Source organism: Scatophagus argus, chromosome 23 (assembly GCF_020382885.2).
Source record: "Scatophagus argus isolate fScaArg1 chromosome 23, fScaArg1.pri, whole genome shotgun sequence".
Classification (NCBI taxonomy): Eukaryota; Metazoa; Chordata; class Actinopteri; family Scatophagidae; genus Scatophagus; species Scatophagus argus.
The window spans coordinates 12,654,723-12,681,552 of record NC_058515.1 but is presented as its reverse complement, the minus strand read 5'-3'; the positions used below and the strand labels follow the sequence as shown (position 1 = coordinate 12,681,552).

Genomic DNA, 26,830 nt, shown 5'->3' with positions numbered 1-26,830 from the left:
AACTTTCCCACTCTCATAAGAGATGCCTTTCCTCTTCCACGTCGTGCACAACACACTTCAGTGGTGGAAGCAGATGTGGAGGAAAGAGGCCGCAGAGAAGCAGCTGAAGGTAAGTTCAAGTGGCACGACTCTCTGTCCTTTATGTGTCGGATCTGATCATAAACACTGATATTTGTAGCTGTGTGTATGTGTGTGTGAGAGAGACAATAACGATAAAATTATCACAACAGCAAATGAAAATTTGGAACATTTTTATTTTGCTCTTCCTTGTGCAGGTTTTCAGATTAGTGGGCTGTGGTGGGAGGGAAAAGTACTTTATTTGAGTAAAAGCAGAAGTACCATAATCTAAAGATATTCCATTAGTAAGTTCTGAATTCCATTTGTTACTACGGGAATAAGTACAGAAGTATTATCAGTAAACTGTGAAGGATTCATTCTGAATTACTGAGTTACATTCCACCACAGCTCAGCAAGATGTACTTGCAGCACAACGCAAAACTGATTTTTAAGTAGAATTGTGCTTTAAAATTCTGCTACCTTTTTTTTTTTTTAAATTACTTCATTTACTAACAACAATGATAAACTTGATTTATACAGCACGTTGCTGCAATGATACAAAGAGCTTAACGGAAAGAAAGAAAGCCAGACAAGGCAGATGTGTCATATTTTCTTGTTCTTTGTTCTTTTTTTTATATATATTTTGACGTGTAAAGTAACTCACTTCAGTGTAGTGCAGTAATTCCTTTTAGGATGTAGTCAGGTGTGGAGTAGAAGTACAAGTACCTCAGATTGTATTTAATTACAGTACTTAAATAAATGGATCCACATTCCAGCACTACCTGAAGCCTCATACACCCCGTCAGCGAAGGCTTTTACGTAACAACATCAAGAAATCCTCCGTGTGGTGTCTGTGGACATGAAGTGGACGCTGTCTGCCCACCTGTTCCTGACAGGTAAACAATCACTCAGGTGTGTCACAAGACTCATAACGTGCTGGATTTGTTCAGGCTTATTACATTTAATGAAATGCTGGATGAACCTGACAAAGAGCCAGTTTGGGCTTGCAATGCATTTTTCACAACATAAACCTTCAAATGAAATAAGAGCAGGAACTTTTGTTAGTCTTTCATTCAAAAGGATGATCAGCCTGTCAAATCAGGAAGAGCGGACGGACAGACTCCCACACAGCAGCCCACAGTAACTTTCCTGTTTGTCTCCTTCTTAGCCAGCTGTCAAACACGATGACACATCTTGTCCTGCAACTTGCTCACATCAGTCACATAGCTAATTAGATACAGAGCTGCAGCATGATAAATGGCAGGTAAACACTGTGACACACCTGAAGAAGCTATTTGCAAGACATTCTGTAAGTAAGTTCATATACTGACTCTGAAAGGGAATAAGCAAATGGACCATTTAAGTTGTACTTCTTATCCTTTTAACCATCTTGCAAGGCCATGAAACTACATTTGGGACTCCTCATGAGTTCCTGACCTCCAGGACCAGGTTCATACTGCTAAATCCTGTCCTGCCTCCACAGGGCTGTGTTCTCTTTCCCACTGCCTTCCTTATCGGTACTTCTTCAGCGAGTTAGCCCTGTCCTGGTCGAGGGCTCAGCAATACTGCAGAGATCAGTACACTGACCTGGCCACCGTCTCCAATGCGGACGACATGAGCCGGCTGGTGAGCGCGGTTCAGGACGCCACGGGAGGCTTCACTGGGAAGGCCTGGATCGGCCTGCACGATAACCTCACCAGCTGGAGGTGGTCGTTTTCAGAGGTCAAGAGCACCTTCAGAAATTGGGATTTTGGTCAGCCCGACAACTTCCTCGGGGACCAGTTGTGTGTGAAGCTGTGGGGCGGAGGAGTGTGGGACGACTCGTCCTGTCTCCTGAGATACCCCTTCATCTGCGAAAACGGTCTCAGTTCAGATTTTGTCCATAGACTCGTTGATGGACTTGTTAATGGCTTGATGTGCTATCAGATGGTAAACTCTGAACTCTCTTTCATTTCTTCATCAGCGACAAGCAGCACCGCGCAGAATTTCATTCTCGTTGATCAGATGTTGAGCTGGTCTGACGCTCAGGTGTACTGCAGGAGGACCTACACAGACCTGGCCAGTGTTAGAGATGAGGGCGACAACCAGAAAATACAGCAGTTGGCCGAAAACAGGAGCGTCTGGATTGGCCTCTACAGGTCTGGAGAGGGTGATATGTGTCCCTTTGTTTGATGGAAGGCCCCATGAGAGAACCACCCCTCAAACCTAACATTATATTTTTTATACTTACAGTTTTAGGTTGTGAAACTGATAAAAATGCCACAGCAGAGTTACTTAAATATCTCAAAACGCAGCAGAAAGCCACTGTAATTGAGAGCTTGGAAACTCACTCACTTACTAGCTTTTTGCTCTGAGAGTCCGGACCATTAGGCAGAAATTTATATTAATTATATATATTAAATTTGGCACAGACTTTCTGGTCCCTCTCAGCATGAAGTGCAAAAACGCACATCAGCATGGTAGCATTGTCACTGTCAGTTCAGCATAGCCTCATAGAGCTGCTGGCATCAGATGTTACAGACACTGGGTGTCCTCAGAATTTTTTATTTGTTTATTTTTTTGGTGGAGTTTGACTAAGAAAGTTTCTCTTGCACTGTAAAATAACTGCACAGAAATTCACTTTGTTTAGGACCAAGTCTTGACCCTTCCAAACATACTCCAGATGAACAGAGATGCCACAAAGTCGGGTACTGACTGGCAGGCCTTTGTTTGTCTGTGTAGGACTCGGGAATGGTCAGATCACAGTAACTCCACCTATCGCAACTGGGATTCAGGCCAGCCTGATAATTATGGGGGACAGCAGGCCTGCACTGCCACAGATCTGGGCAAGGCAGGCCTGTGGTCAGATGAAGACTGCAGCTCGAGTCTTGCTATCATCTGCTATGAAGACGGCGGTGAGTGGGACTATTTCATTTTTGGTCAAAGCTTCGGTGGCTTCCACTGCTTATGCTAAGTAGTTCTTTTTATTCCAACCAAACCACGTAAATAACACTTATTTAACTTCACCTAAATCAGATTGATTTTTCATTACTGGAGAGTTTAAGATCTTAAACTTATTTCTTACTCTGAAGCATCCACAGGACACATCGCCAACAGGTTTTTCTCCCTTCAGAAAAATAAATTACAAACCTTTTTTTTATTTTTCCACGCTGTATTTGGAACTTTAGAAACTGCAGTTTTGTCCACCACAACCACAGTGACGACAAACCATATGACAACCACTGAAGGAGACTCGAACTCACCTGAGCAGCCTCCAAACACACAGGTGGACCAAACAAGTCCCATTGCCGGTGAATAGACTCATACTCTTATCGCTCTTATTGCCATCACCGTCACTGATGACAGTTCAGTGAATAATCGTCCCCAATCTGTTTGACTTAAAATATCCACCACCATGACCACAGTGACACCAGAGGAAACAACCACAGAGGGAGACTCACTCGGTTCAGAGATCACGTCTTTTGAGCAGCACTCAACCTCGGTGCCGGACCCAACAACGTCCATCTCTGGTGAGGGACATCAGCTTAATCAGTGGATGCATGTCAGTTAAAAATGTCTCAAAACATATCATTTATCCGTGTCTTTATTTTGCAGGCCAAACTCCCCACGAATCGCCTCATTCTACCTCCACCACAGTGACACCAAGCACAAGAACCCCCACTGATACTGAATCAACCGCTGGTCTTGTCACTACAGACAAGACCTCATCCCAGCAGTCTTTAACCACTACTGGAGCCATTGCTGGTGAGTAATGTCCTGTTTATTATTATTATCAGCGGTGATGCAGATGTTGCACCTCACATTTAATTGGAGGTGGACTGTGTGTGTCACGTGTCTGATATGCTAACGCTGTTTGTTAATAGCAGAACACGTGGCTATACTACGAGTGAAATTGATCTCAACGATACCGCTGAGCGAAGACGACATCCGAGAGCTGGTCTCAGTGGAGGTGAGATAACAAGCCCAAAACCTCCCTCAATCACAGTGTCATTGTTTGTCACATATTGCGGTATTGAATTTTCTTCTGTAAACAGAGCAATCAGGAGCAGTTACAAAATGCAAGCTGAACCACACCAACATTGCTAAATTAAATTCTCTGTGCTTTGTCAGTTTCGCGATCTACTGATCAACATGGGACTTCCTCAGGACATCACGGTGGGCCTGAGGAGCATAATCAAATAACGAGAAACCAACTGACTGTGATGGAGGGATTATTAAGAACCGACGAAGAGATGAAGAAAGGAGTTCTTTCTTGATTTTGTCTATTTGCTTCTTACCACATAAACATTAATTCAATGCTCCTTGTTTAAGAAACAACAACATGGTACCTCACGAGTGGCAGTTCTTGCTCACCACTGAACATTTCCACCTCTTGTTTTGAGTTTTTTCTGATATTTTTCAACTCGGACACTATGAACACTAACCTCGCAGAGTTCACTCTGGCTTCTCTGGTGTTTACGTTGTTTAAAACCACGACAGGATCGGCTGGCAGGAGAGGCGTGATGGTCCTCCACAAGTGGAAACCACAGGGAGTTCAGAGAACTGACCCAGCTCTTTGTGGGAGCTGCACCAGAGGAAGTGCCTCAGTGCAGAGAAAACCAAAGAGCTGGTGGTGGACTTTGTCAGGTGCAGACACTCTCCTCCGTCAGCAGAGAACGTCCAGGGGAAGGGACATTACAAATGTGCCTGAATATGAAGCTGGAGTGGGCTGACAATACAAATGCCGTTTTTTGTTGTTGTTGTTGTTTTTTTAACTATGTGGTGCCATCAACCATCTTCTGTGGTTTGGCCTGCTGGGGCAGCAGCTTCTTCTTCAGCGTGCACCCAGAGGACCACACACACCATTCAGCCATGCACAGTTTCAATATGAGCTGTGGAATATGTGCAAGTCAACCATCGACTCCGTTTACTCACCATTAGGTTTTGCTTTTTGTTTATTACATGTTCTTATTTGATATGTCCTGCTTGCTTTTGTACTGATGCTTCCTGCTCTTGCTGCTGTAACACTAGAAATGTCCTCACTGTCCTCACGGATTAATGAGCAGCAGAGTGAAGACCATTTCTCCTGTCCAGCAGTGCTGAGTGTGAGGTTGAAAATCATTTTTAAAAAAAGCAGCTGTGCGTTGCAGTTTTTAGCAGGAGTAAATAGTGTATTTGTTGGGGACTATTTACCGCTGCGGATTAATACACATTCGATGTACCAGTGAGTATACAGCAGTAGGACAGTGAAGTGTGTTCATCTGATGCACAGAGGAATACAAGGCTTTAGCTCCACGGTACTATAGGGTCACTTCTGGGTTTTTCATGGCATTTATTTACTGTAAGAACAATAAACTGACACTCGGCTACTTTCTCATTCTGGTGAAAATTATGGTTTTTGTACATTTTTTCTTCCTCTCTGATACAAACTGTGAGGTGGGAGGGAGCTGACAAACAAACAGCTCACCTGGTCTTCTCAGAGCAAAGCTGTGGTTTTAACACGACCCCCTCACACACACACACAAACACACACGCACTCAGACAAACATTAGCCGACAGTAACCAAATGTCCTGTCCAGACGTCATGTACACACTGCGGTGGTCTGCTGCAAACCAAAATGTTTGATAAAACATCTCTCTCTGTCACACACACACACACACACCCCTCTGTTGGGCATCCCTAACCATCACATCTGTACACATCAGGTCCACTGACTGAACCCCTCACCGTCAGTCCTGGTATGTGAGCCCGACTGAAACCTGAGTCCGGCTTAATTTACTCCCCCGAAACTCCAGCAAAGCAGGAGACGTATTAAAAATCTTCTTTTTTTTTTTCCTATGTGAAATCCCATTAAGTAACTACTCAAACGTTCACAAACTGTGCTTCTCTGAGGCGTCCCTCAAGCTGTTTCACTCCCTGCGGGTTTTGGCTTGTGGGGGAAGACCGTACATCGTTTTAGTCCGACTGTCCTGAGCGCACCTGGTTTGCACCTGTAGCTCGTCTTTCATTACCACACGGATGGATTTCTCCACTTCATGCGATGAATTTCGAACAAACCTGACAGTGCGGGACATGTCACTTTATTCTGACGGGGCTCTTGTGTTTGCACCATGAGCACACTCAGTTTTCAGATTTACCAGAGCCAAACCCATGCACATTATGATGCAGGCCTAAGCGTGATTTGAATTTATTTGTGTGTACTTAAATTCAAATGCACATCACAGGAAGGGTGATGAATGATTGGATGCCAGCAGCTCAATCTGTTTTGTAAGCCAAAATCTAGAGATTGAAAAGACAAATTTCAGAACATGCTCTGTGTGTTGCACCATAATGACTGATCATGTTGTGGAGTTGGAAATTAGTTTTCATTTGGGGTAAGTCACATAATGCTATACATAATATATGTTTATTTTCTAAAAGCTGAGATAATTCAAATCCTTATGACTCAGTTGTAGTTTAAATCCTTTAAATGATGAAGAACAATTTGTATTTATTATTAAATTCTGCGAGTTGAATCAGTTTCATATCGGTGTTTTACTTTATTCGCAGGGTCCATCCTTTTCATTTTGAGGATCACTCACCAGGCAGGTAAGTAAGCATGAATGTGCTTTAGGGAACAAAGGTAAAGGTGTCCACGTCCTGCAGTAAAACATTCAACAACAAACTGTTTGGTTTTGCACGAACAATTAAAGCAGTTCTAGTAACATGTTTCCTTCACTACTGATTTCTTTGCCAGCTAACGTGGCCCTGGGTGGACTGGCTTCGCAGTCGTCAATGCGGGACCCTTCATATCCACCCCACCTGGTGATTGACAACGTGGAAGGGAGCTGCATTGTCACTGTGAGGGAGGTCAACCCCTGGTGGAGACTGGACATGCAGCATCTGTACCACATCTCATCTGTTGAAATCACCCAAAGATCAGACTGCTGCAGGTCCGAGCTGGCTGGGGCTGAAATCCGGATCGGTAACTCGCTGGAGAACAACGGCAACAACAATCCCAGGTGACACACTGAGTTAAATCCAGCTTTTTCTGGCTTTTCTGTTTCCACACTGACGTTGCTTCCTGTGCCGTCCGTCGCTTTGCTCCTCAGGTGTGCAGTCGTCATAGACATCGATGAAACTGTCATGACCTTCAGCTGCAGCCAGATGAGCGGACGTTATGTCAACATCTTCATCCCCGGAGAGAGCAAGGAACTTCACCTTTGTGAGGTCAGAGTGTTTGCCACCAACCGTATTCCAGGAGGTAATACAACACAGTGGCATCCACAGCTGAGTACATTATGTGGCGTAGATATTGTAGATATTGACACAACATTGTTTAGTGTTATTTTGTAACACAGAAAATGAACACAGAAAAAAATTAGGACCTATTATGAGTAATAGTTTCCAGCAAAATTTTATGCAAAATCATATTCTGAAAAGCAGTAAAAAAACAGAAATAAAAAAATACAGCTGGTAAATAAATATAGTGGAGTAAAAAGTACAGTATCTCCCTATGAACTGGAAGTAAAGCAACCCCACTGCAATAATAAAAGCAGACATATGTTGACTTTGTGTTTCTTTAAGTATAAGTTTTGGATTTGGTTGTGGTTGAAGTGGCCATCAAGTCCTTGAATAAATCCTCAGTCACTTTCCGTCATTGATGAATAAACAAATCTGGGGTTAGGACAGGGTGACACACATTTTCTTAATTTGTTTGGATTATTTGGTTTTGATGAATAATTCTGAAGTCTTTTTGCTTCAAACTTTAATTACAGACTTCTTAAGCGTCTCACCAAGTGCTTTCCTATGCCAAAGCCTCACACGTTTTATTAACACTGCAAACGCTGCTTTCTGTCTCTCTGCCGTAGTTAACGTGGCTCTGGGTGGAGCTGCTGCTCAGTCCTCAAAGTTGGAACCATCGAGCTCATCAGACTCGGCGATTGACGGCAAACCTTATTCAAACTACAACCATCACAGCTGCATCGCCAGTCTGGGGGAGGTCAACCCCTGGTGGAGGGTGGACCTGCGGCGTCCGTACAACGTGTCTTTTATCGAAGTCGTCCGAAGATCAGACTGGGGGAGTACTCTGCTCAATGGGGCTGAGATCCGCATCGGCAACTCGCTGGAGAACAACGGCAACAACAATCCCAGGTTAAGCCAAAGCGAGCTGTGTTTCTGTTTCCATGGTCTTGTCTTTTTGTTGTATGTTTTCAGTTTGACAAGGGAGGGTTATTTAATATTCAGAAAAAGTTCGGCTAGAAATAAATAAAAAAGAATAAAGGTAAGCCCAGATGCAGCACTGTGATGTTTGTTTTTTTTATATTTATTTATTTATCATATCATAATTTCTAGGTATTTTTATGTAATATTTGTATATGTTAGAGTAATATGATACAAGCTCCTTATAACTTACCATGATATATTTATAATATAATTAAAATGTAATGTTCCGGTTGGGTGTTGCATTCAGCCACCTCCTGTTGCTGTTATCATATCTATTCATTTTAACTTTTTTTAAAAAAAACAACAAAAAAACGTGACATCACTTCCTGGGTCCTTTGCCTCTTTGTCCTTCAGATGTGCAGTAATCACTATCACCAATGACATTACCATGGCCTTCAACTGCAGCCAGATGAGCGGACGTTATGTCAACATTTTCCTCCCTCAAGTGACCAGGGAACTTCACGTTTGTGAGGTCAAAGTGTACTCTGCCATCCATGTAACAGGAGGTAATACAACACAGTGGCGTCTGTAGTTCATTAAATTACATGGTATGAGATAAGAGTGTCATTTATTGATCTTATGTTCTGTGATGGTACCACGGCTGCCTTCACGTCACTTCTCAAGATAATGTGGCACCGAGAGGAGTCGCCACGCAGTCTGCAGAACCCGCTTCTCAGGCAACCGCTCCACACATGGGCATTGATGAATACCCTCAGTCGGAATATCCACAAGAAACCTGTGCCTCAGTCCCGCAGCAAGACAACCCCTGGTGGCAACTGGACCTGATGTATATCTACAGGATAACCGCTGTGTCTGTCATCGGTGTCGCAGAGGAGCTGAACGGTGCCGAGGTCTACGTTGGGCTCAGGAACGATGCCAACAGCAAGAGGTGACACTAACAAGAACAAAAGAGTGATAAGTTGCTGTAGTAGCACAAGTAAAGTATTTGCTAACAACTTTTACTCTTATACTCCCTCATTCCATCAGGTGTGCCTTCATCTCCGTTGCAGAGGGACACCTCACATGCGACTACCAGTGTGGAATAATGGAAGGTCGTGTCGTCCATGTTGTTCTCCCTGGACCACAGAGGAAATTGACAGTTTGTGATGTACAAGTGTACGGCACTGTGCTTGGTAAGCAGTGATCTGCATCAAGCACCCGGGGAGCATATATTGGGGGTTAAGTGCCTTGCTGAAGGGCACATCAGCCGGCTAATAGGGGTGGGGACATTATCACTCCACCACACTCAAATTTTTCCTTCCCGTCCGGTGGGGGAATCGAACCAGCAACCTTCCGATCACAAGCTGCTTCTCCAACCTCTAGGCCACAGCTGCACCCGGGTGCTTAGTAAACACACACTGTACATCCCTTTAAAGATCTTGAAGAGCGGCTACACATGCTCTAAAAATCCCGTCCAGTGGTTTAACTTTGCACCCGGCTGCAGTGATGTACTTCAGGACCCCTTCAGACTCTGTGTTGTGTCTGGTTACAGCTGCATCAGAGCACATTTCTTACCACACCCAACCAGAGGGGAAACAGGCTTGAATCCTCACCCAAAGAGGGCAGCATAACACAGATATTTAGCCTGTCCTGCGTACAGACAAAATGTTGATGCTTGCTTCCATTAAAAATGTACACCGATGGCTCTTTTTGACTTTTATTATGCCTATGGACTACATTGTTTAATTATCAATGTATCAAATCGAAGCCTGTGTTTTATTTCTGCAAGTGAAGGACCATTTTGCTGTTGTTCTTTGTTACACAAATGCTATCTATACACTTTTCTCCTCACTAGAAAACATGGCTTTGAAAGGAGTGGCTTTTCAGTCTTCGAGTGCAGGGAAAACTGCGGGCCAAGGTAGTGCAGTTATTGATGGCGATCGGTTTCAAAGCTGCAGCATCACTGAAAACAAACCTGGTCAGTGGGTGACAGTGGATCTCCTGGTTCCCTACGTTGTGACTGTGGTCCAGCTTGCCTACAATAAAGACTGCTGCTTTAGTGTTAAGGTCCGCGTGGGCATCACAAGGTAGACTAAATATACAGTCAGATGAATTTGTTTGCCCACTATGTTATGTTGAAAGTTGAAACTACAGCATCTGTTGGTGCAGAAACTGGGTTTGTGCAGAATTCTTGGACTGTATGGAGAAAAATGTTTTTAATAACTATCCAAACTTTTAGACTATTACTAAACTATTGGAGCGAACATACCTTCAAGACACCTGCCGAAGTTTTGCACCACAATCAAATAAAATAATTTTTTAAATGAAAATCTGAATGATAAAATAAATCAAATTTAAAGTCGTACACTTTCTCTTCTTCTCTTCTGCATTTCAGCTGTGAGGTCATCTCCATGGTGTCACATCGTCTGATGGTCGTGAATTGTGGTGGGATTGTGGGTCGCTATGTGACCGTAAAGCATCCTAACATACCACCACCTCTGTGTGAGGTGGAGGTCTACAGCACTCAGGAGAATCCTCAAAACCCAGTCTCTCAGTGGCCCCCACCCCATGGTAAAAACAGATTGCATAGTTTTACAAAATCCTTTCAATGCAAAATTCCAACCAACAAATATTTATATTTGCAGATGATGCTGGCATTTACATGGCCATTTTGTTAAGACAGTAGTGCTTATAAAACTCACTGTTTCACAGTGAGGGTAGCTAAATAGTAGCTGATCTCATTTTATTCTTAAAGATTTTACTTTGATCTCCTTTATACTGTAAATACCACAGCAATGTTGAATAATTACACTCACGGCTCCCAATTCTTCTTAAGCAGAATGAGTTTCCAGATTCCTTGAAATTGTTCTGTCTGATCTTTCAGTGATTTAGGCTGACTGTAGAGACTTGCAACAGACATTCATGCTAGTTTACATAATGGCAACATCCCAGGTTACTGCTAAATTGTTTATTATACCAACAGATTACTGCTTCGCTGATTTCTGTACCTATGACTACGTTCTCATCCACACTGAACCTAAAACATGGTTTGAAGCCCAGGCCTACTGCAGGGAGAGGTACACTGACCTGGCCACCATCAATAATATCCAGGACATGAGCAGGGTCATTGACAAAATGGAAAATTATTTCTTTGACTTTTGGATTGGGCTGTATGAAGATGTCATAACCTGGAGGTGGTCGCGGCCAGATGAGGGTTACTATGGAGATGGTGACGCTGAGTTCAGGAACTGGGCCGTTGATGAATCCAACAACAAGACAGGCATCCGACACTGTGCTGGCATACAACACACGGGTGAATGGAAAGACCTGGACTGTGACTTACTTCTCTACTTCTTATGTTTTGATGGTAATATGATCAAAAATTGTATTCACATGCATTCACATTCTGTAGTTGAAGAGCTAGTAGTACTATTGGCCACATATTGCAGAGGGTTTAAATGTCATCACCAGATTTCAGATTTTCCGTTTGCTTCCAGGTAGCTGTAGGTTTCTGTTAATTTAAGTTTGCTTAACAATAATAAAACCAAACATAGCTTTAGACTCTTTGCCTTGTTAAACCAAAAAAACATTTTGCAGTTCATATACTTTTTGTTTTTTCTTTTACAGAACATTAATTAATTGATTAATAGAGTGCGCTCAGGGTAGAACTTTAAAATCTATGCAGAGCATCACTTTTGTACTTTTGTACCACTTTGCATTGGGTGGGTTTTATTGCACCTTGATTATTTCTGTGGTCACAGGTATAGCAGAGGCAAAGATTCTTGTGGAAACGCCAATGAAGTGGACCGATGCACAGCAGTACTGCAGAGAGCACCACACAGACCTGCTCAGTGTGAGAAACCAGATTGAGAACCAGGAAATTCAGCACATGGTGCCGACGGGAAAGCTGGCCTGGATCGGCCTGTTCGGAGACTCCTGGAAGTGGTCTGATGGGAGTTACTCCTCTTTCAGACATGAGTGGCAGGATCCAGTGGACATCTTGGGAGACGGTCCAAACTGTGCTCATGTTCACAACAGGTCTTGGAGCAGAAGAACCTGTGACACCAAATCTGCGTTTCTCTGCTACTGTGAGTGTTCTAAAATCTTATGTAAACTTTCATGTGACATGTACAACATTTGCTCATTCAGGCTCCTCAAACACCAGGATCTGCTGCTTTTCTTTGTTTTGCATGGTTGCAAAATAAATGTCTCTGGATTTTTTTGGGCTGTTGGTTGAACAAAATACAACAGCAGAGATCAAGTAGTTGTTGTCCTACTCCACATTCTTAAAATACTGACATGCAACATTCTTCATTTTCCAGTTTATAAGAAGAGATCTGTGTTGAGGATCAGTTCTCACTTTGACATGAGTAACCCAGGCATCCAGCAACAGATCCTGAGTCAGGTGAGAAGTTTTATTGCGATGTTGTGTAAAGGCACGGAGTGGGAGGAACTCAGCCTCTACTCCATGTTTAATTTACAGAAAGATGCTGTTTGAATAAAGTATAAGAACATTACAATATGTGTAAACTCAGATTTTGGTGGTTGTTTCCTAGCTGGAGGCAGAGTTGAAAAACAAGGGCATCAGTAATTTCAAGATCCACTGGAGGATGAATTTCACACAAAGAGGAAACAGCAAAGTAAGACTTCACTGTCAAATTTTCTCTCTTTAAAATATTGTATTCAATACTGTATGAATGTATGGATGAATCTGTTCAAGTCAAGTTCACCTTTCAGACTCTTTTGTTTTAAACAGACAGATAAAGTATTTGATAATCTTCAGTATGGACAGACTTAGGTTTTCTCCACTGTGCTGTTCCACATGTTTGTCTGTGGAGGGAGTCACATGACGGCGTTTGTGTGCTGTTTTTCCTCCAACAGCTGCCTGCCGCCGGTGGGGGATGAAACGTGAGTCCTGCCTCTCTGCCTGGACTGAAATTGAAAAGTGTGGACTGTGTGTGACGTTTTGATCAAATTTTGCACTTTCATGTTAGATGTTGTGGAAGCATCATTTTTGTTTTCTTTACTGCTGAGAGTTAGATCACAGGATCGTTGTGTGACAGTGTGAATGGCCGCCCTGATCGCGGGTTATGTGATTTGTCATCGCAGAGTGAAGTTGTGTTATGTTTCCCTAAAAGTTGAGTCTGTTTTGTTTTGTTTTTTCGCTGCAGCCTGAAAGCACTACTACCCTCAAAATGAACGGGGAAACTGGAGAGTTTGCCGCCTCGCCTGATTTGGTCCAACTTCGTCAGTTTGTGCACTGTGGTTTTGTGTATTAGTTTTTGCATTTTATGACCAGATGTTACCCGTATATGGACAAAAATACTGGGACACCTGACCCTCAGAGAGCGTTCTCATTCAGGCTTACATCCCTTCTCAGGCTCTACGTTCAGCAAATGAATGTTGTCTGGCTCTGCCATCCCTTCACACAAGGCCCTCCCAAGCCAGACTTTTCTGCCACAACGTTCCACGCTGGTGGAACAGCCTACCAGCCACACTAAGGGCAGCGGCGTCCCTCTCTTCCTTCAAAAAACACCTGAAAACTCATCTCTTCCAAGTACACCTTCTCTCCTAACAACCCTAACCCTCTAACACCTCTTCACTCTGTTATGTTCTCCTGCTTTCCACTTTTACTCTTCTACTTAAGCACTATTAATTATGCTTTAGCTCTTATTGCTTTCATCTGATTGTATTGTACTGAAACTTGTTGTGTAATGTAATGTAATCCTAAAGGTGTTGGATGGGGTTGAGGTCAGGACTCTGTGTGGGCCAGTCAAGTTCTTCCACACCAAACTGTTGCCACAAAGTTGGAAGCATAGCATTGTCCAAAATGTCTTGGTATGCTGAAACATTAAGATTTCCCTTCACTGGAAGTCAGGATCTGAGCCCAAACTCTGAAGAACATACCACACTTGAATACGATAATGTGTATCCCAATACTTTTGTCCATATAGTATATTTCAAGGCCGTTTTCTGGTAGCTCATTTTTTGTGCTTTGTGCTTGGAAATGTCAGTAGCATCATAGCAGAAGTGTGCACATTTATTGCCATGCACAGTTACTGATTCTGAGGGTTTGTGGTGCATTTTGTGATGGTTTTCCTACACATTAAAACAATTGTTTTGGTTACATATTTTAGTAAAACAAACGTTGTGAGACAACAGTGTTGACAAACACAAAAGGCGAGCAAACAAATGCGCTTCTGATGTCAAGGGACCACTGGTAACCAAATCTTCTCAAGTTTCCTCCACACTACCAGTAAAGTTTTGCATGACTCACATGGAAAAAGTGACAAAAATTTACATGAACATTTCCACCACATAACCTAAAGAGTAAGGAGAGTAAAAGAGTTGGTTTTCCAAGATTGCAACAACAAGGGAGGTAAGTCTGTGTTGTACTGGTAATTTAAATGATACTGTAGAATATAGAGAAACATAAACGATGTAATGAATCTCAAATTATTCTATCATCAGGCCTTCTTTGATTGATTTATTCTTCTGGCTCTCAGATAAATGGTGTGGCTACAAAACACCATCCCTTTCATTGGTAAGCACAATTAATTAAAAGTGGAGCAGCAGTTTACTCAGTTTTGATGGTTGATGAACAATGAAAATGACGCAATATGGTTTTTCCCTGCAGGGATTCTCCTTTTTTGTCAGAGAACTTCTGCTAATCTGAGTAAGTTCAGGACAAACTGTAATTTTACATCTTGGTCACTGTGAAACTGCTCCTTTTTAGTGTGACAACAGCTTTCTCAAACACAAGTTGTAAAAAATGCAGTGCACTCTGGAAATGCATGTGTCTGTTTTGAATAGCACATTAGAAGTTATTACTTTCGACACCTTTTTCGAAGGATTTTAAAGGTTTTTGAATAAGGAAAAATCCTGAGGTTACATTGTTTGAGCCACAGAGTCAACATTACCCTTATGTTCCTTTGCTGTTGCAAATAAAACATTCAGTTCAGATGGCTGCCAAGACTAGACATGTACGAGTCCTGAGTCACTCAGTCAATTCACTCAGCTCGTAAAAATAACCGAGATTCACCAATCCCCCCTCTTCACCAACCGGGATCTGTTGAGTCTTTGACTTGCTGCTAACAACCCATATAAATACAAAATTATAAATGGCGCTTTTCATAATTTCTTTATAATCTACCCCATTCGTTCTAAGTAGTTGTTAGCAAGAAACCATTGCAACAAATAGCATGAACTACATGGACTAGCAGCAGTTGCTACCATATTCATCATCAGGGGACTCAGGGAGCCGACGGAGAGGGATTAGAAAACCTTCCTGCATGGCCAGAAACATGGCTGATCCGGCTCAGTTAGATCAGGCTGTAACCGAGTGCCTCAAGTGAGCACACGGGACTCTCAGCACCAAACAGATCCGGCTCCACGGGACTCGTGACTGTAACCGAGAGCCAGAAAAATCTCAGTTACAGCACTTCTCTCTGACGCAGTTGGAAAAATGATTAAGAGCGCATTATGTTTATTGAAATAATAATTACATTTCTACTTTGCTTGGGAGGAAGACATAGTCTTTCTAAAATGTGCAAATTTATGCCCAAAGCACCTCAGCGGTATCACCTCATCAATGGTGCCCTGACCTGGTATGAGGCTCAGAGCTTCTGCAGAGTAAAGTACACCGACTTGGCCACCGTGAACAACATGGATGACAAGAACAAGCTGGTCCAAACGCTTGGCAGTCACAAGATGCACAGCTGGATCGGACTTCAGAGAAGAGGGAGTCTCAGGTGGATGTGGTCCGACGGGAGGGGCGGAGCACATTTCACCATGTGGGACGAAGGGGAACCCAATAACGGGGCGGGCAATGAGTGGTGTGGAGAACTCTCTGACACAGGCTCGTGGAATGACTTGTGGTGTGAAGATGACAAGGAATTCGTGTGTTATGACCGTGAGTAAATGGAACGCTCTGGTTTTACTGGGCTAAAAACTGCTGCTTTCTGGTGAGTTTGAGGCATCAAGGAACAGGACCCAAATGTAGACAGGAACAATTCAGGTGTTACAGATTAACTTACATGGCGTGGGAAGAAAAAGTCCAAACTGGGTTAGGATCAGGTGCTTGTGAAGGTTCAGGGTGCCTGCTTTTAGGATTAAGGATCCAGGATAGCAAGGACCAGAGGTTAGAAAGCAAGACTGTGATCCACTGGCACTGACTGTGGGTGGGGGGCTGGTTTAAATGCTGCAGGGCGGGTGAGAAAAGCAAGAAGAGGTGTGGCGGTGGGTGGGGACGTCAGGTGCCCACGGGGCAGGAGGGAAGTGGGTTTGAAGCCGAAGTGAGAAAGGAGAAAAAGTCTGAGGGTATCTGGTTGAAAGCTCACATTAGCATCATCGGTTTCATGATTTCAAGTTCGGTTTCAAGTTCAAGTAAAACTGACTTTCACTTTGTTATTATGTAAAAGTATTTCCATACAATTTTCCTCCATGCAAACCACTGTGTGATGTAGTAGGACGTCCTGTTTGAGAGCATGTGCACAGAAGGCCATTTAAAGGCATCTTTTGTAGAACTCCTCTGCCCTTTTCTTACCTTTAATCTCTTGATTTCTTTGCAGAAGATCTGAAATTCTCTTTATGCTGCTGTCTCCGTGTTTGTCGGTTTAGGTCAGAAGGATGGCACAGTAAATTACGTGCATTACACAGAGAAACAAACCTGGATGAACAGTCAAGAGCTGTGCAGAAGTGAGCACACTGACTTGGCTTGTGTAAGTACAGCGGAGGAAAACTCAGAAATTGCCAGTCTAGTCAAGACGTGGACCGGCGTCATCGGGCTGCACAACAAAGTGTGGCTCGGCCTGTTCAGTGATGGATGGATGTGGTCCGACGGGAGCCAAACCTCCTTTAGATACTGGCTGGGCAGCATGGAGCAGGTCGGAGACTGTGCTTCTGTCGCAGCGCCCCAGCAGGGCCGCTGGGTTGGTGCTCACTGTAACGAGAAGAACACATTTGTCTGTCAGGGCGGTGAGTGACTGACATGCTGAGGTAATAAACGAATTCCCACACATGCACATCCTGCCCAGCATCGATCATTTCATTCATGTCAGGGAAAGCGTGTGTTATGGCAATTTCATTTCTGCCTGTAGTGAGTTAAGCAAAGGAAAACACAACAAATCCAAAAGATAGCCTGCACCAAAATGTTTTAATCTCTACAGAGAGGAGGCAACACACAGAACCACACGGCAGGAAGCAGTTCAGGGTTGTGCCCCACTGGTTGAAGACTTCATCTCATTTTATACTTTCTGATGTGTCTCTGGTTCTTTGTTTGGAGCTTCAAAGACATTCCTTTACAGGTTGAAGGAAAAACAGACAGGATGCAGTAACTGTTAGCACCCCAATTCAGGTTTATCTCTTGTGAGATGAAGATCTCTTCCTGCCCTCTGCTTTGTCCAGGATGTTATTTATAATGGGGCTTTAACAGGCAGTTCACCAAGTCCCACCCTTGCTCCTACACTCCACAACAGTTTTTCTGCTAAATCATTCTAGAAGAGCAGCTGCGTTTAGGTGCATGACAGCCTGATCACTGACAGGATGACTCTGTGCTGCAGGTCTCAAAGTAAAGAAGATGGTAATAAGGATGAAGGTGCACTCCAATGCGAATCTGTCTGACTTCACAGTCCGTGACGCTCTGCTGGAGAAGGTTAAAATAAAAAAAGATCAACTGCTTTATATTTTTATCTGTTAACCATTAGTAACCAAACTAATTCTAAAGTATCCACTGTTTCTTTATTTCAGGTAGAAAGCTTTATAGATTTGTTTAAGTTTTCGGCTTCATGATAACTTCAGGTGCTGTTTAAATGGAGAGAACGACAGGGTTTTGTAACGCTGGTGTTGTTTTCTCCTCAGCTGAAGGCAGAAATGAAACATGGGTGGGTGACTGATTTCAATCTCCGCTGGCGAAGTGACAAAAATGGCGTTATCTTCCAACAACACGAGCCGCTGGAGGTCGCCGAGAGGCCAGGTGAGTGTAGCCTCTGAAGCTCAACCCCATACACCTTTGATCTGTGCAAAGTCTGTCAGAAGTCTACTTACTGGAGAGTGAGATGAGAAGATTGATTCCACCCTTATGTCTGTACGTTGAATATAAAACAGGACGGAAACAGGTGGACTGACTGTCCAAAAAGCAACAAAATTGTCCTACCAGCACCTCTGTAGCTCAGCAGTGGTGGAAAGCAACCAAGTATATTTATTAAATTAATGTACTTAAGTATAAATTTGAGATATTCAGTCATCCTAAACAAAAAAAAAATCAATTTAACCACGTAAATGCTTTAATATAAATCCTTTAATTCAGTCATTTTCTAAAAATCTTGTATGTTTTCTCATTACAGGATGTTAGCTGTCAAGCAGAGGACACGTCAGACCACATCGTCTCACTGCAACAGCCGGGAGTAAAGTGGGATGAATTGTTCTGTTGAAGGGATGAAAAAAATGTGTCAAGTCCAAACGATTCATGGATAAACGCAGAATCAAAAGATGTTTTTAAGGCTGTGATGGCCTTTAGCTGATATCCATGTTCAGTGTAGGTTCCTGTATTCCACAGTGTCAGTCATGGACAGTTTGTCATTAAAGAAAAAGACAAAAGCAAGACTTTTACTTGATTCATTTCTGTATGGTTGCTCACAACTTCGACCCAATGCAAACCGAAAGGAACACTCAATTTTAAATGATTTTCTTAATCCCTGAAGTGATTTGATTAGACTACAGGTATGAGGGTTTAAACAGACTGTGCCACCTTAATCCCCCTTAATACCAGCTGAAATTACTCTTGTAGTCAAATGCGTGTTTATGGCGCCGTCACACGCCAGGATGGGTTTGCATACAACATAAATCATTAAACTCTCAGGTCCACATAAAGCTCGGGGTCAGAGCGCCGAGACACAGCCGACGCAGCACATCCGGTGAGGTACATTTATAACTTTTTTAAAACTTTTTTTTAGTGCTTGTTACCTGTGGACAGAGCACTTAGAGAAGGTTTTTAAAATGATATGAGAGAATTCGATACTGCATCCTAACTCTTTCGTCCTCTTTTGCAGCCATGGATCCTAAAACTGTGTATTTTACAGGTAAAATTAAAAAAGTATTAGGATTTCTATGGTCTTTATTCATTTAATGTCTTTAATGTCTAATATCAGATATGTGAAGGAGGCACACTGACTGTCAGGGATGTTTTTAGCTATAGTCACACAGTAGAGACATTTAACATTTTTGTTTTGCCCTTAAGAGCTCAGTGTTTTTCAGTGTGACCCCTCCGAGCTTGAATGCATCTTCAACAAGTGGAAGGACCAACAGGGAGTGACTCCGTCTCTGAACATCTTTAAAAACATGAAAAAGCATTCACAATATATATAAAAATACCTGCAAACACAAAAATTCTAATAAAGAAGCCTCATTTAGCATCAAATTTTTACTTTTAAATATTTGTGCAAGTGCAAATGACCCTCTAATTTCTTTAATTTTGGGGGGTTTGTGGGCTGAAAAGAATTGAGAACATTCTGCATTTAAGCATCTACCAGATTGTGAAATCTTGGATCTGGTGTTGAATGGATTGAATTTACTATTAATACTTGAATTGCAGGTATTTTCCTGATGCGTTTGATGACTGTTACGGGAACTGAGATTTGGAAAAATATCACAGGTATCCAAACACGCACCGTAACACTTCTGTCACAGTGTGTTTAATCACCTTAATGTTACTTCACAAAGCATACAGGTCAAACAGCCAGAGGGCTTCTTTCTTTTTGCCCAAAACAAACTCTACTAAAATCCTTAATTTCAGTATTATGTTTTACTCCACAGTGCATCGTCTCTACCACTTAATAAACACCCCTAAGACGTGGAGTGAGGCTCAGAACTTCTGCAGAGTGAATTATAATGACCTGGCAACCGTAGACAACATGGAGGAGCACACGCAGCTGGTGGAGAGCATTGGCGATGCTGACGTGAACGATGTCTGGATTGGCCTGGAGAGATTGGCGACTGAGCGGTGGGTGTGGTCTGAAGGCATCGGGGAAGTCAAAGTTTTCAAGTGGGATGTGAGCAAAGTCTATGGCGACTGTGTGCTGATGAAAGCGAGCGGGTACTGGTACGCCAGGCAGTGTGGCAACCTGTGGGCCTTTCTTTGCTTTGAATGTAAGTTGCAGCAACTTGTATTTGGTGACGGATGTTTTTGTTGAAGCTGAGATCTATCTGAGATCTATATTAATCAAATGTCTTCTTACAGATGACAGCCAGGGAAGAAAAACCTACTTCCTGAACACCACACTGATGTCATGGAGAGACGCTCAGCGCTTCTGCAGACAGCATCACACTGACCTGGTCAGTGTGGAAACGGAGGAGCAGAATCAGGAGGTTTCTGCACATGGCGCCGGCAACGCCATCTGGATCGGACTGATCAGAGAAGACTGGATGTGGTCTGACAGAAGTGTCGGTTCTTTCAGAAACTGGCAGGAGACCAACCCTGATAATGCTGGGGGTGCTGAGAACTGCGGTGTGATCAGAAAGTCCTTCCAGCATCAGTGGGACGACAGCGCCTGCGACCTCAGCTATCCTTTCATCTGTTATGGTGGTGAGCTGGGGAGGCAGAAATATGGCACGTAATGTCCTGTCTGTGCAGTGTTCAAATAAATGTTTTTGTTGTGGGGACTTGTGCAGAACGGAAAATCAAGAGGACTGTGGTGAAGGTGAGAATCAGCTCTGAGGTGAACCTGAATCTTCCCGCAGAGAGGGATTCACTTCTGGAGCAGGTGAGAGAGAAGCACACAGAGGAAGAGAGAGAAAAAACTTACCTCATCATGAAAGAAAAAGAGCGAGTCGGTGTGATCATCTCTGAATCTCAGTTTCAGGCGCGGCTGGAGGAGCAGGGCGCGACGGAGGTTAAAACGCGCTGGCAAACTGACCAAAATGAACAAATCTTTCAACGCAAACGGGGCGAGGAGCATGGAAGCACAAAACACAGGTGCATGAGCTCACTGTGATGGATTGGTGTTGAGAATATGGTTTTTGTGGTGATTCAACTCCATGTCAGTTAAGTCAACTGTATGTGAATGTTTGAGGCTGTAGTAGTTGGTGGTGATGGTATCTCCAGCCGTATGTCTGACATTTTTACTTTACTAAAATTCAAAACTAAGTTTACATACAACTGTTTTTTTAAAGAGAAAACAGAATTTTAAAAAAAACCAATAATAAAAGTCTTCCTAAACAAATGAAATGCCATGGATGTGCAAACCACGGCAACAGTGGACGAAACACAATCAGGGCCACCGTAACAACTGAATACGAAAACATTGGTCTAACGGCGCCATCAACGGTCAACCATTTACGTTGAACAATGCGTTATCGCAATTTCCGAGTATCCTGAAAGCAGCACCCTAAAACCAAAGAGCGGAGCTAACGGTCGTAACGTTAACATGTTAGCCGCAGCCCGACAGGTGCACTGCGGCGCTCAGAGTTGAGACGTTAGCCGCATCCTGAGCGACACCGACGGTGTTTTACAGCTCTGGAAATCGGACTTTCTGGGACTTAATAATTACTCACATCATCAGGTGAGTAGCGTTAACAAGCCTGACTGTCAGCCTCATCATGTTTTAGCTCTTCGCAGTCAGGGGGGAGATTAGGGTGATTTGGCTAACGTTATCAGGGAGACAGGTTGGCCAGTTGTCGGGTGACCCATGAACCTGCCGTCGGTGTAGTCGTCAGGAAACACATGCTAACGGTGGTTCTAATGAAGAGGTGGCCGTTTTATAGACCCGTGTCATGTCAAAGGTTGACAGGTGGAGGACTGGAAACCACTGCGGACCAACTGGGACAGCAGCTTTTGTCCCATGTAAACAACACGGCAACAGGCTGGCAGGTTTCCAGGTTGTCCCGAGGTCGTGGTCTTTAAACCGAGAGTGTTTTCAACAAGCTGAGCAGGAAAACTGAAGTTGTGGTCACAAGGGCTGAAGTGAAACATGTTTTACTTTCATTTTACGCTGAACATGGCGTTATTCGGAATTTCCGAGTATCCCTGAAAGCAGCACCCCCGGCCCCCTCCGACATCAACCTGCCCAGTAGTTAGCCTTCCGTTTGTCTGTCGCTCAGGTGTCTGTCGACTCGTCCTTTTGTGTCAAGTACCGAAAATTCCAGATGAGAAAGTAAATGACCGATGACTGGAATATTTCACCGGACTCGTAAAACAAACCGGACTGCTTGTCGACACTGTGGGAGCAGAAAAAATACCGGAGCTAACGGTCGTAACGTTAACATGTTAGCCGCAGCCCGACAGGTGCACTGCGGCGCTCAGATTTGAGACGTTAGCCGCATCCTGAGCGACACCGACGGTGTTTTACAGCTCTGGAAATCGGACTTTTCAGCTTTCTGGGACTTAATAATTGCTCACATCATCAGGTGAGTAGCGTTAACAAGCCTGACTGTCAGCCTCATCATGTTTTAGCTCTTCGCAGTCAGGGGGGAGATTAGGGTGATTTGGCTAACGTTATCAGGGAGACAGGTTGGCCAGTTGTCGGGTGACCCATGAACCTGCCGTCGGTGTAGCCGTCAGGAAACACATGCTAACGGTGGTTCTAATGAAGAGGTGGCCGTTTTATAGACCCGTGTCATGTCAAAGGTTGACAGGTGGAGGACTGGAAACCACTGCGGACCAACAGGGACAGCAGCTTTTGTCCCATGTAAACAACACGGCAACAGACTGGCAGGTTTCCAGGTTGTCCCGAGGTCGTGGTCTTTAAACCGAGAGTGATTTCAACAAGCTGAGCAGGAAAACGGAACTTGTGGTCACAAGGGCTGAAGTGACAACATGTTTTACTTTCATTTTTACTTGTTATCGCAGCTCACGCAGCAAGAAAGCAGTAAAACCCGTTCATCAGTCTAAAACCCGGAAGCAATTTGTTTAATCTTTTAGATGAAATTGAACAGAAAGGAAATCTTGAAATCTGAGCGACTGGGATCAGTGAATATTTGTGCTTAAATTGATTAATTGAAAGCAGTTGATGGCAGATTTTCTGTCTGCTGTCTAATGGTCTCATCGGCGTGTGTTTCAGCTTTACTTACATAAATGAAGAGAGCTGCAGCTAAAGACTCATTTCATTCAGGGCTGAAAACACTAGTGGGCTCATCCAGTAGTCGGCTGACAGAAAAATAGACTCCCAACTAATCCGTCATCACGAATTCAGTTACAAATACCAAAACCAGGAGGTTCCCAGCCTTTCGATTATGAGGATTTTCTGATTTCGAATCTGCTAATAATAAGCATCATTTCCTGTTTCAGCAATGTGACATCATGAAACCTTCAGCTTCTTTTCCTCCAGCCCTTCCTGTCTCCATCTGTCCTGTGATCAGTTCACCTCTTTCCTGCCTTTGTTGTTGTTTGTATTATCTCATCCTCTTTTCCACTTTTTCATCTCCCAGCACATCCTCCTGTCTCTGACTCAGCCCTCTGACCTCACAGCGTGAAGGCCAGCATGGCCTCGGCCCAGTCAGATCATTCCAGCGTCCTGCAGGAGGAGCTCACCTGCCCAGTGTGCCTGGACTTGTACCGTGACCCCTACTTGCTTCCGTGTGGCCACAACTTCTGCAAGACCTGCTTGGACCGCCTAAAGCGCCAAGCGGAGCGAGGTCGCTTCCGCTGCCCAGAGTGCCGCGACAGCCACCGCTGTGGCGCCAGCTTCCAGAAAAACTTCAAACTAGCCAACATAGCTGACGACTATCGTCATCGGCGCAGAACCACCACTGCAGCTGCCACAGCTTTAAAGTCCAGAGAGCAGCTGTCGTCTTCTGTGGCAGCGCAGCAAGCCAGGAGTGTGTTTGCCGTTCCGTGTGACTACTGCCCCTCAGTTGCCTCCGAAGCATCCAGTGCCGCTGCAGCCGTGGACGGTTGTTCTGTAGCTTCTAATTCTCAAGAAGCTGGGGACAAGCAGGAAGCTTCTGCTTCTGCTGCTGCGTCGATGTTTGCGGTCAAGACGTGTCTGAAGTGTGAGGTGTCGATGTGCCAGGAGCATGTAAAACCACATCTGGAGTTGCCGGCATTCCGGGAGCATCTGCTGACAGAGCCAATGAACGACTTCTGGAAGAGGAAGTGCCCAGATCACGACGAGATATACAGGTAGGAGGCACGAGCGCTCAGATGCTGCTGTGTTAACACTGTGATCAGCCATTTGTCAGGTTTATCAGCATCCCGCTTTTATTTGGTGTGCAACTTCAGATATTACTGCATGGATGACAAGGTGTGTGTGTGCAACGCCTGCACCATAGAAGGAGGACACTTGGGACACACAATCAAGACCCTGAGAAACACCATGAAAGATCTCAAGGTACACTTTTCTTGTGGTTTCTGTACAGGTCACACCCGTTGTTGATGATTATCAGAGGCAAGCCCAATGTGCTGTTGTTGTTATTGTTATTGGAAATCCCAGGATTCAAATAAATGTAAGGGCACTGAATTCAGAAACAGACAGTAAAATGTGTTTAGTAGCCTGCTCCAGTTTGACCACCGTCTGAGATGAGTCTAGAAACCTTATGAATGAACACTGTCAGTTGTTGTGGTGTGTGTGTGTGTGTGTGTGTGAGAAAGAATGAAAGAGTCACATGACTTAGCTGTCTTTCTATGGGAAAGTTAAACCCACTTCCTGTACTTTCATTCTCCTGAACAGAGTGTTAAGTTGAGAGGCTTCCAGTTCTTTGCTGTGGACATTCAGAGCTGAAACCTGATGAATTCCAGCTGCTGTAGAAGTCCCCTCAGACAGAATGACCAATAACCAGCGTTCTTTTCACAGAGTTATTGTGCAGGATCTGAACGTCCAGTCTCAGCTGTGAGGAGATGAGGGGACTAATCAGAGCTCAGATCAAACACAGTCAACTGGTGTGGAGCTGCAGCAGTGACGCCATTTAAAATGACAATACTGTCAGCTCTTTACTGTCCCGACTATAGTAATAAAAAGAATAATAACAATAATAAAAGTGACACGAGACAAGATACTTCAGAGGACAGGAAGTGTATCTCATCGAGACAAAAGTTATCAGTCATGGTTTTGACCCACACATTGACACGTTTGTGATTTGGATTATTTGACATCCTGAAATGAATTGTGACCTCCGTGTCATCGCCTCCTCGTGTTCGCCAGGCCACGCTGGATAAGCAGCTGTACAGGGTTGAAAGGAAGTACAGCATGGCGGAGAGAAAACTGCAGGAGCAGAAGGAGAAGGAGAGGCAGAACAAGGTGAGGTGGCAAAACACTTTGACCAGTCACAACATCCGCTGAAACTGCTGCAACTGTTCTCGTGATCACAACAACAGTAATCAAATCAGTTGTGTGTTGATCCCTGTACGTTTCCCTCAACAAAATGTGTTGTCCTGAAGACATCCTCTCTTTTCCTCCTCATCGCTTCCCTCATCTAGAGGTTTTTGGATGACTCTGAGCAGAACTTGACCAGGCTGGGGGAGGAGATGAAGGCCAAAGGCGTCCGCTTCATCGCCAGGTTGCGGGAATGCACTCGCGCCCATTGCGACACCAACGGGCCGGCGATTCAGAAGAACATCTCCAGGATCTGCCAGGACCAGGCGCGTCTGCAGGAAGTCCGCTGCGGCATCGAAAGCCTCATGCAGGAAAATGATCCTTTCCGCTTCATCGAGGTGAGACGCATCATTCAGCGCCGTCGCACTGTTTCCTGCTTTGGCCCATTGAGCACAAATCACATTACGTTACTGACAACCGTTTCCAGAAGCATTCAGTGACCGCAGCTCAGAAAATGTTGGGGCTTGCTTGTCATTTGCAGTTAATAGAGTGAAACATGCAAACCCTTTATGTGAGTTAACAGAATCCACAGTGAGTGTGCTGGAGTTTGTCGTATTTAAAAACACCAGGACAGCTATGTTTTTGTACACATTAGAAAACTGTATACGTTAAGTTATTTTTATGGAAATCTACTTTGTGTGGGATTCATGTGTCTGAACGATCTGTGCTTGTTCTTTTTTCAGGCATACAAGACAACAGGAAAGCAGTAAGTGCAGCTCTGCTTTAATTCATGACTGATCTGATGGTCTGCTAATTATTGTTTTGATTGATTGGTTTTGATATGGTTTTGTCTGTGTGTGTGTGTGTGTGTGTGTGTGTTTAGGTGCCGCAGGCAGCTAAGAAAAAACTTGTTCTACCCAGAATACGTCGACATGGAGACGGAGCTTCTCGGGGGGATGATGGAAGTGGAAATGAGAAAATTCCTCGATGAGGAACTGCAGTGTCACATCATCGCTTCCATCAGTAACTTATGTAAGGAGATTTCATTCAATAAACCGACTCCGTGTGTCGTCCTGAACGCATCATCATCACAGATTCTGAAGATCAAACACGGCTGTACACGTGCTCGGCTAACTTAAGTAAAATGTACCCAAGTAAAGTGTGTATTTGCTTTGTTACACTTGTCACTCACACATTTTCACCGTCATGAAGTTGTCCAAGTTGTCCAATTGTGCTTGTTAGCAAATATTTGCTCATTTATTTTTTTTTTAAGATTTCAAGGTATCATGTTACATGCTAAAGTAAAAATCCGAGTTTCAGGCTTTAAAAAGAAATATTTTTCATCTTGTCCACCCATCAGGTCATCTCTCAGATCTGGAGGAGGAGGAGCAGGAGGAGAATGAGG

The 26,830-nt window shown here is 43.9% G+C and overlaps 2 protein-coding genes across 7 annotated transcripts in view; both read left to right on the top strand.

The window, feature by feature from the left end:
* The first annotated feature begins 22 nt into the window (after positions 1–22).
* LOC124055038 lies at positions 23–21,254 on the top strand. The gene is made up of 29 exons (XM_046381632.1): positions 23–109; positions 1,501–2,195; positions 2,779–2,951; positions 3,462–3,566; positions 3,652–3,801; positions 6,587–6,625; positions 6,774–7,038; positions 7,129–7,280; positions 7,888–8,170; positions 8,597–8,748; positions 8,867–9,131; positions 9,230–9,375; positions 10,038–10,269; positions 10,578–10,753; positions 11,166–11,549; positions 11,944–12,270; positions 12,505–12,587; positions 12,739–12,822; positions 13,064–13,084; positions 13,354–13,429; positions 14,820–14,858; positions 15,750–16,094; positions 16,802–17,158; positions 17,743–17,834; positions 18,041–18,155; positions 19,901–20,326; positions 20,418–20,762; positions 20,849–20,940; positions 21,034–21,254. The coding sequence occupies exons 1-29, from the start codon at positions 23–25 to the stop codon at positions 21,169–21,171; spliced, it is 5,844 nt and encodes a 1,947-aa protein (XP_046237588.1). The 3' UTR covers positions 21,172–21,254.
* Positions 21,255–21,557: 303 nt separating this feature from the next.
* Positions 21,558–26,830, top strand: part of zgc:92594 (uncharacterized protein LOC436996 homolog) — a 6,581-nt gene continuing 1,308 nt past the window's right edge. Inside the window, exons 1-8 of one of the 6 annotated variants that reach the window (XM_046381177.1) lie at positions 21,558–21,738; positions 23,643–24,296; positions 24,396–24,504; positions 25,315–25,410; positions 25,590–25,823; positions 26,169–26,191; positions 26,309–26,457; positions 26,786–26,830. The exon at positions 26,786–26,830 is cut by the window's right edge and continues 1,308 nt beyond it. In XM_046381177.1, coding sequence (XP_046237133.1) covers positions 23,656–24,296; positions 24,396–24,504; positions 25,315–25,410; positions 25,590–25,823; positions 26,169–26,191; positions 26,309–26,457; positions 26,786–26,830 — 1,297 coding nt within the window. In that variant the 5' untranslated portion in view covers positions 21,558–21,738; positions 23,643–23,655. Of the gene's footprint in view, positions 21,739–21,767; positions 22,583–23,602; positions 24,297–24,395; positions 24,505–25,314; positions 25,411–25,589; positions 25,824–26,168; positions 26,192–26,308; positions 26,458–26,785 lie in introns of those variants that run through there. The other 5 variants (XM_046381175.1, XM_046381173.1, XM_046381178.1 and 2 more) reach the window with 5 other exon arrangements.